This window comes from Nannospalax galili, unplaced genomic scaffold (assembly GCF_000622305.1).
Source record: "Nannospalax galili isolate Female #2095 unplaced genomic scaffold, S.galili_v1.0 scaffold329, whole genome shotgun sequence".
In the NCBI taxonomy this organism is placed as follows: domain Eukaryota; kingdom Metazoa; phylum Chordata; class Mammalia; order Rodentia; family Spalacidae; genus Nannospalax; species Nannospalax galili.
Genome location: NW_008360321.1, coordinates 3,545,360 through 3,558,446, shown reverse-complemented (window position 1 = coordinate 3,558,446; position 13,087 = coordinate 3,545,360). Strand labels below are relative to the sequence as shown.

At 40.5% G+C, this 13,087-nt stretch overlaps 1 protein-coding gene across 1 annotated transcript in view; it reads left to right on the top strand.

Moving 5' to 3' along the window:
• Positions 1–4,597: 4,597 nt before the first annotated feature.
• Positions 4,598–13,087, top strand: part of Glyatl3 (glycine-N-acyltransferase like 3) — a 12,547-nt gene continuing 4,057 nt past the window's right edge. The window contains exons 1-4 of the mRNA XM_008825224.1: positions 4,598–4,675; positions 7,478–7,585; positions 9,144–9,270; positions 11,606–11,738. Of these exons, the coding sequence (XP_008823446.1) occupies positions 4,598–4,675; positions 7,478–7,585; positions 9,144–9,270; positions 11,606–11,738 (446 nt within the window). The remainder of the gene's footprint in view (positions 4,676–7,477; positions 7,586–9,143; positions 9,271–11,605; positions 11,739–13,087) is intronic.

The following is a 13,087-nucleotide window of genomic DNA, read 5'->3' as shown; positions in this document are numbered from 1 at the left end:
ATTGATTTAATCCATGCTGAAGCACGTTCTTAGTAGAAATAGGGAGTTACATTCCTGCAAGACTGGCTTCATCTCAACACATAACCTTGCTTTATGGATTGTTTTTGTTTAAAAGACATTGTTTATTTGATATAAATGGTTGATTGACTCTCATTCAACTGGTCGATAACGTTCTAATTCATGCTTGAAAAGAACCTAACCGCACGTATTTTTCCTGAAGGCATATGACAGCCTTTTGTACTTGGAAATATCTAAGCAGCATTTAAGCCTATGCCTAGGAACCAATTATAAATGTCTTCACTGTTTGACAGTTTCATATATTTATATCATGACTTCTAGTTGTTCCCACCCTTCTCCCATTCCCCTCCCTCATCTCCATCCCTCTCCCAATGGAACTCTTCCTGACAAGCCCCTCTCTTATTTTCTTCTCTTCTTTATATGTGTGGTCACTGAATTTGAGTTTCTTCCCCCAAGCGTAGGTGGGAGGTTAACTAAATGGTACACAAGGAAGTTAGCAGCAGCTAGACCACTGAAGTAAAGGAGACCCACTTATCCTACTGTTAATTGCCTATAGTCCCTCAGGGAGGCCTCGTGGGCCCCAGGCCCCATGTTTGATGAAATGGTCCGTTCTTGTGCAGGTAACCACAACAGCAGTGAGTTCATGAATGCAAGTCATGTGATGTTCAGGAAACTTTTTCATTTTCTGCATATCTCCCCATCCATTCTTTCTGCCCCCTCTACTGCAGTGTTCTCTGAGCCTTGCAAAGATGGTGTTGCTATCTGTTTTAGGTCCAAGCAGGCCATTACATTTTAAACATCAAAATTGAAAAAAAAAAAGCACCAAAAGTTTAAAAAGTAAATAAAAGCATTAGTGACCTTATGAGACATGAAACAAGAAAATCAAGGGTGCTCTGTTCCACCTTAACTGCAAGTGTGTGTGTGTGTGTGTGTGTGTGTGTGTGTGTGTGTCAAGAGTTTTTTTTACTGTTCTTTGCATATCTACAAAAGATTACCACAGCATTGCCAGTATTGATTTGGGGCTTACAAATGAATTTTAGTGAGGTGAGTCCAGTGGCGCCCATGAACTAAGGAAGGTTTCATCTGTAGGACAATATTCCTGCTCTGCAGGCTATACCCAACTCTTCTCTCTGTAGTCCTTCTGCATCTGCTTCCCTTTTGCCCAAATTTTAATTTCAACTTAATTTTTCTAAATATTTTGTCTATTTTCATATATGATTTTATGTTCTTTAGGAATTATACTGACTAAGAAGTGTGTTCTTTTTGCCTATGAATTAAAGAATTCAAAAATGGAAAAGAGCTCAGGGAAAGGGCAAAACTAAAGTTTATTGGCAAGCATACAGATTCCCTGGGCAGAGATGGGCCCCCTGAGAGCTAGGGAGACTCCTGTCTAAGGGGACTAGGGTTTCTACTTGGGCTTAGGGTGGTCCCCCTTTCTCCAGTGGTCCAAAAGTATCTATGCTGCCCTTCTACAGCAAGGTTTGGGGTCTTTGTCTCTGTCCATGAACATCAAACTAATTGCAGTAAGACCCCCAGTTTTAGCATGAGCATAGAAGATGCTGTAATAGCGTCCCTTGCTGTAATGCAAGATCCTTGTTGATTGACTAGGGTAAGAGTGGGTGCCCCAACTTCCTCTACTCTTTTTGGTTTAACAGGTACAGTTCTGGAGAAATGCAGTTACTTCTGCCGAAAATACACAAAGAGAGACAGAGACAGAGAAATGGCAACTTGCTGGGGGAAAAGACCCACTAAAAAAAATTCAATCTGGGTTATTGTGTTTCTCCTTCTCTCAGGGTCCAGGGAGTCAGGAACAAACCAAATAAGTTAGAAAATCATCAATAAATAGTTATAATTCCTACTTGCTTTAATAACTTTTCTAAGCATTAGGGCACAATAAGATCTTGAAACATCAAAAGGCTAACTAAGTGATTCATCCTAATCAAATGCCATTTGAAATATTTTCACTTTCTACCGAAAATATTGAATTAGAATGTGTTGAACCTTAGTATCTAAACAGTTAGTATTTTATTTAAAGACATTGAGAAGCCAAACAGATACAATGGCGGAGTCATGATACCTATACTTCTCTCTATAGTGTATCTTTTAAAAATGTTATTTATTTATCTTAATTTTCTGTGTATGAGTGTTTTGCCTGCATGTATGTAAATGCACGTGTGTAGTGCAAAACCACCAGAGACCAGAAGAGGGCATCAGATCCCTGGGAACTGGAGTTACAGACCGTTGTTAGCTGCCATGTGAGTGCTGGGAATCGAACCCAGGCCCCCTGCAAGAGCAGCTAGTGCTCTTAACTACTGAGCCATCTCTCCAGTCCCTATTTTGCTTTTCTTAAAACCTGGAAACTATGCCGGGCGTGGTGGTGCACGCCTTTAATCCCAGCACTTGGGAGGCAGAGGCAGGCGGATCTTTGTGAGTTTGAGGCCAGTCTGGTCTACATAGTGAGTTCCAGGACAGCTGGGGTTACAAGGAGACCCTGTCTCAAAAAAGACAAAGAAAAAAAAAAAAAACCTGGAAACATCTCTTTTTTGTTGTAGTTGGATTTTTTTGTGTTGTGTCATTGTTTTCTTTTTTTTAAGATTTATTTTTGTTTATGTGTATGCATCTCTGTGTGAGGGCATGTACATGTGAGTACAGTTGCCCACAGAGCCCAGAAGACAACATTGGATCCCTTGGCACTGTAATTATAGGAGGTTTTGAACCACTCAGTGTGGGTGGGAAATGAACATGGGTCCTCTGCAAGAGCAGTACACACTCAACTGCTGAGCTATCTCTCCAGCTCCTTGTTTTTTGAGAAAAGATGTGACTGGGCTGGAGAAAGGGCTCAGTGGTTAAGAGCACTGGCTGCTCTTGCAGAGGACTCAGGTTCAATTCCCAGCTCCCGCATGGTGGTTAACAACCATCTGTAACTCTAGTTCCAGGGCATCTGATGGCCTCTTCGAAACTCCGTGGGCATTTCACAACATGGGTGCACTCACACACATGCAGGTAATACACTCACACATGTAAAATAATAAAATATTTTTTTAAAAAAGAAAGAAAGGCTATCATTACATAGCCCAAGATGACCTTGATGTCTTGATGCCCACCTTGATGCCCACCCAGATGTCTTTTCAGTCTCACACTTACCCAGACTGTGTGTTCAAAACCCTCCTGCTTTTGTGGTACTGCATGGCCCTTTTCAAGAACACAGGCACCTCATGTACACCATTTCAGCAAACAGGACTTGTTTAGCTATTTCCTAGAAGTCTACAGTCACATAAACCTCAGGATAAAATTCTAGTATTGGTTTTAGGCAAATCTAAAGCAAACACTCTGGATATCTTAAGATCATACAGGTAAGCCACTTGGCAAAGTCAAGTCAATTTACCTGGGAGACATGGCATAAAGGAAGGAATCTAGAGCTCCCTACAATTCCAGAAACACTCGATCCTCTAGAGTTCTGTAGATCATCATCATCATCATAATCACCATCATCAACATTCTAGTTTAAGTGGATGACCTTCACTAATTGATTGTAATCCTAACTTCCTTCCTTTCCCTTTTCCTCCCCTCCTTCCTTCCTTCCCTTCCTTTCCCTTCCCTTCCCTTCCCTTCCCTTCCCTTCCCTTCCCTTCCCTTCCCTCCCTCCCTTCCTTTTTCTTTCTTCCTTATTCAAACAAGCCACAATTAGAATATGGAGGTGAACGTTTCCCTCGAGAACAAAGCAAGGGTAGATCCCCCATTCAAGATTTAAGTGCCTGAGAATAGACAAGGTTACATATGTGGTATTTAGATTCCCTCCCTTTCTCCTTAATTACCTAGTTAGATCAGCATCTTCCCTCCAGGCATACATCTCTGAGTCGCTCCTTAAAAACCAACCAAACCACTCAGATTTTCTCCTGTCTTTGCTCCATATGATGAAAAAGAACTTTCTCTGCTTGACCTGAAGCTCTTACCCTGAGCTTCACACTGTCTATTCAGTAACTACTTATAAAGTTCCTACTGTGTGCTAGGCCCTGTGGCAGATAATCTAGCTGAAGGATCTTGCACAGCAGTGTGAATGGGCCCTCCCTCAGGCTGCTGGCAAGCTATCTGAGGTAGACTAAGTAAAATAAAACACAAGTAAATGCAAAATTATACCTGCTTCCGTTCTCCAGAGGGAAAGTTAAAAATACATTGAATTTGTAGAAGAATGTAGTTAGCCTCATCTGTCCAGTTCTCTCTAGTCCAGTATATTCTCTGGTTTGGCGACCCCAGGGTCTCCTTAGTTTCCTCTTCCTTCAAAAGAAGCAATCAGAATTATACTCCCCCCAAAAAAATTCCCCATAATTTCAAGCATATTCCTAAGTAGGTTCAAATGTTAAAAGGTAAAATGGGCCGGGCGTGGTGGCGCACACCTTTGATCACAGCACTCCGGAGGCAGAGGCAGGTGGATATCTGTGAGATCAAGGCTCGCCTGGTCTACATAGTGAGTTCCAGGACAGCTGGGGCTATAGGGAGACCCTGTCTCAAACAGACCAAAAAAAAAAAAAAAAAGTAAAAATGTAATGTATATCTTTAAGTTTCAAGTTAGGTCCAGACGATGTTGGTGCTAAAGTGTTCTACCAAATTACTGATACTGGAGAAAATGTTGAAGAGTCACTTTCCTGAATCACTCAAGGTAATGTAGATTTAAGGACTGTGTTAAATGTCTTCATTGTATTAATCTGTAAAAGAATGTCACATGCATGGCTATTCCTTCTCTTTTCTGATGAGACACTGAGCACATGATAGTGTCCCAGCTTGTTCTTCCCGGAGGATCAGTGAACCCTGGATAAGGCCCAGGGAGGTATTTTTTGCTATCACTCTAGAGGACTCCTGAGGAAATTTAGGTAATGCTAGGCTACATTATTTCCAAAGTAAGAGAATGTTTTAAGTGATAGACGATTATGGATTGGGTGGCATTGAAGTTAAGAGCATGAGTAAACAGCCGGACTGAAGTTTGTTCATTGTCTCTTGGTCACTGGAGCCTCTAATCAGAAATCCAGGAGGGCTTGCAGATAACTGTCACTGTGAAAGATGTCATTAATCAGGGCTGGAGAGATGGCTCAGTGGGTTAAGAGCACTTACTGCTCTTAAGGAGGACCTGGGTTCAGTTCCCAGCACCCACAAGGCAGCTAACATCCATTTGTAACTCCAGTTCCAGGGGATCCAGTGCCCTCTTCTGACCTCGGTGGCCATTGCATGGCACAGGTTCACTTGCATACACGTAGACAATACACTCGTACACATAAAATTAAAATAATAAAAAAAATTTTAAAAGGTTTCATTTACCTTCACAGCACCATAAAAGATTTTAAAGAATTTGCAAAGAAAGTCTGGAGAGATGGTTCATCAGTTAAGAGACATATTACTCTTGCAGAAGACTGGAATTCAGTTCCCAGCAACTATGTCAGGAGGCTCACAACCACCCTTAACTCCAGCTCCTAGGGAATCAGATGCCTCTGGCTTCTGTGGGCACCTATACTCACATACACATACCCACATACAGACACACATAATTAAAAATAAATCCTAAAAAAAATAATTTAAACAGAAAGCAGTGTTTTGTTCACCTTTCCTTTATTCTTTGGAGTTTATGGTTGTGTTTTATAACTTCAACTAAGAGCTTAAGTGATTAAATGCCCTTCCAGACTTCTTTTACAAGCTCTATTTATGCAGCAACTTTACTTCCTCTCTCCATCCCCAGTGATGCACACCACATTCACCTTTTGCATACATAGCTATTGGAAGAGATTTTTATTAATGCCAAATATTTCAATTGATTTAAATCTTATACAAGCCAGATTTTTATTTTCTTCCAGAATCTGAATATGAAATGTTTTTTCATGTTTGCCTTCTAAAGAATCCAGTCATATTTAGCTACATTCTTGAATGAGGACATGTGTTGGCCTCCTAGGAAACCATTTGAATGAACACCACTCTGTATTGGTTGATGGCCGGCCAAATTTAATGATTAACAGAGTGAGCCTTACCCTTCCAGATTACTTTCCTTCCTGGGTTTGTACTGTTTGATCCGTATTTCATGGTAATCTAAACCTAACTCAGTTGAAAAAACAAATTCTATGAGAATATGTAGGTGAGGTCCTAGATTTGATAAAATAGAAAAAAAAACTTGCGTAATGTTCTACACTGAGGAAGCATGACTAAGTAATTTGGGTTCAGATGATGATAAAAGAGATAAAATGTTCTATGCCCTTATGAATTTTTTATTGCCCTCTGACACTTCCTGTAAAGTGCACATAATGTAATTATGCAGCTCAGTGAATTTTCACAGAGCAAAAGCTATGCAGGATCAACTCGGGTAGAGAAAGAACATTAGTTCAACGTGTTCCTTTCTAATCACTTCCTCTCCTTGCTCCCTAATGTGGCCACTGTCCTGACTTCCAAAGCCATAACTTTAGTTTCACCTGTTTTAAGTGTAATATGAATTGAACTATTTATCTCCTTTTGCCCATCGTTTTTGCGTGCTCCCTAGTGATTGCATGTGGCTGTGGTCTATTCATTTCCATAGCTGTTCTGAAATCTGTGGTATGAATATGCCAGGATTTACTTATCTAGTCTGCTGTTGATGGACTCTTAGGTAATTTCCCAGGTTTTATATTATTGTTATATTATTATTATTAATTATTATTATTATTAAAATGCTATGAGCATCAATTCAACAATCCTTGTCACCGCCATAACTTTCCCCAACCTTTATAAGCACACTTCTTTTTAGGACATTTTTCTTAATGGAAGAAAAAATGTGAATGCTACAAAACAGGCTTCAAATATTATCTAGTATTTTTCATTCACCAAGCGCTCATTCCCTGAGCTATCAGAACATAGGACATTGGGATTTATGGGTATAATAATGCATGAGTCATAGATACTACCCTCTGTGGATGCCCATAAAGCATTGGCCCATCAAATCTGAAATTCAAGGTTTTCTTTTTATCTTGAGTTTGTTTTGACCTCAAATAATATTTAACCGTAATACAGGGTTGAAGGGCTGGTTATAGTTTACATTAATTTTTCTAAAGTATAGTAAACTTCCAAAACAATTGAGTATCAAGACTATCTTTGAGACTCTTAAATATTTTTTGCTGAGGGGCCGAGAGGTGGCTCAGTAGTTGAGAGCACTGGCTGCTCTTATAGAGGTCACATGTTCAGTTCCCAGCACCCACATGGCAGATAACAACTCTCCATAACTCCAGTTTCAAGGGATCTAACAGCCTCTTCTATCCTCTACATGCAAGCAATATCAAGACCATCCATTAATGAACTTTTTACCAGTTTTCATTGCCATCTTTATACTGATAACTAAAGAATTTACATGTGTGTAAATATAAATTTCCCCTCTTATGGCCATGATTTCATAATACAGTAAGAAGAAGATAACTACTAAAATAATAATATGATTGTCTTATCTCTGGCTTAGGTTTATGGAGCGGTGATGAACATAAATCGTGGAAATCCCTTTCAAAAGGAAGTAGTATTAGACTCATGGCCAGACTTCAAAGCTGTCATCACCCGGCGACAGCGCGAGGTACAGTGTTGAACAGCAAATAATTGAAATTTAAAAGTTAAATTGGCATCAACTGGAAAGAACAGATCAACAATAACAATATAACTATAATAATATGTATTATCTTAACATGCGGCATAACTTATCATTAGCTTGTAACTGACTAGCTTTGGAGTCTAGTCATGTGGAAGATCTCTAGTCCAAAAGTGTTTCTTTAATGTCTCATAATATCTAGAAGAAGGAAGCACACAGTTTGCACATGCTAGCTTTTTCACTGAGTAGGTGATTTCTTATGACTGATGAATCTGGTCGTGTGAGAAAAACTGGGGAAGTCAGCGCTTGGTCCCAGTCTGCCGCTGAGGCCAAGAGAAGCTCGGGTGATCCAAGATGTGCTGCTCTCTACATTAGGACGATTGTGAGAGGCTCTAATTCTACAAGTTCTACTCTCTGAGTTTCACCTCTGTATTTAATTTACTTGTTTATTTTTCTGGAGCTGGGGGTTAAAACCAGGTGTCCTAGTTAACTTCAGCAATCAGTTTGCCACAACCTAGAGTCATTTGAGGGAGTCTCAATTGAGACATTGCCCAGATCAGTTTGGCCTCTGGGCATGTCTTGATCAATGATTGATGTAGGAGGGCCCTGCCTACCCTTGGCAGTACCAGCCCTAGGCAGGTGGGCTGGGCTGCATAAGGAAGCTAGCTGAGCATGAGTCTAAGGGTGAGCCAGTAGGTAGCATTCCTCCATTTCTGCTCACTTCCTGCTCTCACTTCCCTCAGTGACAGCTTGTAACCTGGAAGTGTAAGCTAAATAAACCTTTTCCTCCTCTAAATTGCTTTTGGTCAGTGTTTTATCACTGCGACAGAAAGAAAACTGAAACATTAAAGTCTCACATATGCCAGGTAGATGCTCAACTACTGAGCTCCATTCCCAGCAAACCTCTCTATTTTTGAGATGGTATCTTACTACATTACCAGGCTGGCCTCTCTTAGACTCGAGCAATCCTTCTGCATCAGCCTCCCCACAGCCTCTCAGCTGAGACTGCAGTTACATGCCACTGTGGTTGACCCATTTTTATAAATAAATTAAATCCTAGAAAAATACAAAATTTCTTTAAAATTTTCCTGGTTCTGTAGTAAAGAATCAGGAGAAGAAAAATCACAAAATATTTCTTTTTCTCACTATGATATGTTAGCTTCATTATTATTTCTTTATGTCTAGGTAGCTACTTTGGGTAATTGAAAGCTAGCTAGACAGGCAATGATAACTAATCTTTGTAAGACATGAGCTATGGGCTGGAGAGATGATTCAGCAGTTGAGGGCACTGACTGCTCTTGCAGAGGACCCGGGTTCGATTCCCAGCATCCACATGGCAGCTAACAGCCATCTGTATATAACTCTAGTTCCAGGGTATCTGACGCCTTCTTCCGACCTCCTCGGGTATTGCATTACATGCGTGCACTTACACACATGCAAGCAATACATTCATATACATAAAAAATGAATAATTATAATAAATAAAAATGACATGGGTTATCCAGAAGATATGATTATGTTGTATTTTCTGTGTCTTCTGTCCTAGGCTGAGACAGATAACCTTGACCATTATACTAATGCCTATGCTGTGTTCTACAAAGATGTCAGAGCTTACCAACAGCTGTTGGAAGAACGTGATGTCATTAACTGGGACCAAGTTTTTCAAATACAAGGTGAGGTCAAGTTTAAGACATACATTATACATTCAGTTTTTCCTTTTTTTTATCATGTACATCAGAAAGATATAGAAAGGTGTTTCACAGGGACTGGAGAGATGGTTCAAGTGCTTAAGAGCTCTTCCAGAGGAGGAGAATTCAGTTCTCAACACCCATGTTGGATGGCTCAAAACTATCTGCAACTCCAGCTTCAGGGGGTCTAACACCTTCTTTTGGCTTCCTCAGGCACCTGCATACAGATGCACATATATACATGTAGACAAACACATATATATATTTTTAAATATGAACTCGTATTAGTTACTTTCTTGTTGCTATGATATAACACCATGACCAAAGCAACTTCTAGAAGGAAGAGTTCCAGAGGTTTAGGAGCCATGGCAGGGAGGCCTAGCAGCAGGAGGTGGCCAGAGCAGAGAGGCAAGCACTCACATCTTCAGTCAGGCACAGGAAGCAGAGAGACCATCTGAAAATCTGACAAGGCGTAGGAACTCTGAAAGCCCACCCCCAGTAATATGCTTCCACCAGCAAGGCCTCACCTCCTAAAACTTTCCAAAACAGTGCCACCAACTGGGGGCAAAAATGTCCCAATACTTGGAACCTATGAGGGACATTCTCATTCAAACCACCACGGAGCTAAATAGAGATAGGCACACACATACACACACACACACACACACACACACACACACACATATATTTAAGTTTTATATATTTACTCTTTCTGTATTAGAGTGTTGTAAGAGTACCTTTGATTGGTATTGTTTATTTTTCCCTCATAGAAAATCTTTTCAATGGTGGGTATGGGAGCACACACCTATAATTCCAGGGCCTGGTGGGGGGGTGCAGAAGCAGAAGGATTCCAAGTTTAAAGCCAGCCTAAGCCACGTGGGCTACCTATGCAATAAAACCCTGTTTCAAAAATAATAAAATCCTTTTAATTACTTAGCTGTAATTTGATTTTATGAGTGCTGGCTGTAGCAGCTGTAATTTTAATAGCATTAACTTGAAAACCTGCTTATCATTTCTGATGCTTAGCTCCCTGGGGGAGGAGTTAAGGCCCAGCCATCACACTGTATTCAATATGCCTTCCCATTCAGGCATGGTCTTGAGGCCATGCCGAGAAGTAGCTCATAAATGGGGAGGAAATAGTAGAAGTATAGCATGCTTACAATAATGAGCTAGAGAGAGGAAAAGCCAAGGTCAGAGGGTTCTGTCCATCAGGAGTCAGACTGGAAAAGGACAGAATAAATGGGACTTGGAGAAGTGGAGAGGAAAGCAGTACTATCAGCTCTTAAGAACAGAGACCATGACCTTTCTGTATATACTGGGAGGCAGATCCCAGAATCTGCTTTATATACAACAAGTACTGAAAAAAGAGATATAAATAATACAGTATAGCTCTCATAAATGAGTGGGAATCTGGGGGAGTTAAGTGTGGGATAACTCTCACCAACCTTGAGGTTACACCTGGAATACCATAAAAGACATTTGAGAAATGGAGGAAGAGAAAGCTTCTTATTTTGTAATTGCATTATGTTGCTATGATAAAATATCCTCACAAAAAGCAACTTAAGGGAGAAAGGAGTCTATTTCAGCTTACAATTCCAGGTCACAGCCCAACATTGTGGGGAATACAAAGAAATTCAAACAGCCGGTCACATCACATACATGTGGTCAAAAACAGAGAAATGATTACATGCATGCTCGCCTGCTTGCTTGTGTTCTGCTTCACTTCTCCACTCAGACAGTCCAGGACCTCCTGCCTAGACACTGGTGCCATCCACAGTGGGTTAGTTCTCCCCACATCAGTAAACTTAGGTAAGACAGTCCACCCCAGTCATACCCACAGGCCAGCCCAAGGTAGACAGTCCCATATTGAGACTCTCTTCCATGTGATCTAAGCTTGTATCAAGTTGACAATTAAACCTAACCATCATACCCTCCCACACTAAACAAATCTAAACTCATACTGAAGTAGTTGATCATTGGCTTTTAGTGTTATAAAACATTGTCCCCTCAAGGAGTTCAAAATCATCTGAGCCATCAAAAAAACAAACAAAAATTCCTGTAAGAAATTCCAAATTGCCTTGAGATATTTCCAACACAAACTTCCTTGAAAGAGCGTGGCCAGTGATCACAACATGATGTGTATTTGAAGGTCCGCTAGAGATATCTGTAGTAATACATACTCACTATGTAGTGGTTAAGATATGGCTAGAATAGCAAACTGGTAGCATTGATGGCACTCAGTATAAAAATGTTGCAGAAAAAATGGTCCTTTTGTCGGCTCAAATAAAATGTCTGTATTTTTATGTCTATCTTTATCCAGGGCTGCAAAGTGAGTTGCATGCTGTTTCCAAAGCCGTTGCCAATGCAAAGCAGTTGGATTTGGATATAAAGCTGGCTTCCTTTAAGGCTGTCCATTTTTCTCCTGTTTCATCTCTGCCAGACCCCAGTTTCCTGTATGTAAACCAAGTTCTATGTTTGCGGCAGGATTTACTGTTATGCAAGTGCAAATAACAGTAATAAAAAACTTGAGTCATTAATTAAGACTTTTGGAATCTGGGCCACTGAGCTAAAAGTGTGTGTGTATGTATATGTGTGTGTGTGTGTGTGTGTGTGTATGTGTGTGTGTATGCCTGTTGTGAATGTGTGTATGCATGTGTGTGTCTTTACGTGTACTTGAATGTGTGTTTGTGCATGTATGTGTGTGTGCGTTTGTGTACCTATGTGTGTGTCTATATGTGCATGTGTGTGTCTTTACATGTGTTTCTGCATGTGAGTGTGTATGTGTGTGTGTATGTGTTTACTCTTTCCCTTTCTCTGGGACACACTACTCATCATTTTTCTGGAACTCAATATCTTTGCCTGTAGTTATCAATCAACTCATAATACCTGAATTTTCATAGAAAATCTTAATCCTTTACAGAATAATTCTAAATAATCTCTATGGTCTGAGTCCAAAGCTGCTGTTATTTCTTTTAAGGATACCAATATGTAACTATTTGGAGCTTTTAATTGCAAGGGAATATATGTTTTAAATCTATGCCTCTCCCTGTATCTCTTTCCACAGCCTTGAAAAGTAGAACAGTTATTATTATTCCACTTTTAAAAGAGTTGAAGGGATAGCCAGGTGTGGTGGTGCACACTTTTAATCCCAGCACACGGGAGGCAGAGGCAGGCGGATTTCTGTGAGTTCAAGACCAGCCTGGTCTACATAGTGAGTTCCAGGACAGCTGGTGCTATGGGGAGACCCTGTCTCAAAAAGACCAAAAAAAAAAAGAGAATTGAAGGGAAACACATAAGTAAGTTTTGAAGGCAGGAAATAACCCCAATAAGTCCAACTTCAGGAAGCACACTGACTCTTTTCTCTTAGCTTGAGGCTTTGCTCTGTCCTTCACTAAATGTCTTCCTTCAGCATATCCCCATTGAGCCTTAATTTCTTCTCCAGAGTTGGGGTATGGGTGCTGGTAAGCGGCTCATGGTAACATGCCTGCTATGCAAGCACAAAGCCCTGGGTTTGGTTCTCCAGCACCCATGTAAAAGTTGTGTGCAGCAGTGCACATTTGTCACTCTACCTCTGACAGAAACCTTCCTGTGGCTTTCTGGCCAGCAAGTCTAGCTGAATCTCTGACCTTCGGGATCAGTGAGACACCTGTCTCCAAAAATAGGCAGGGAAGTAACTGAAGACAACTGATGTCGACCTCTGACCTGCGACCTCCATGCACACATGCCCACTCACACACAAATTTAAAATCTTCTTAGTTTTAAAAAAATAAAGAGAATTGTGTGTGTGTGTGTGTGTGTGTGT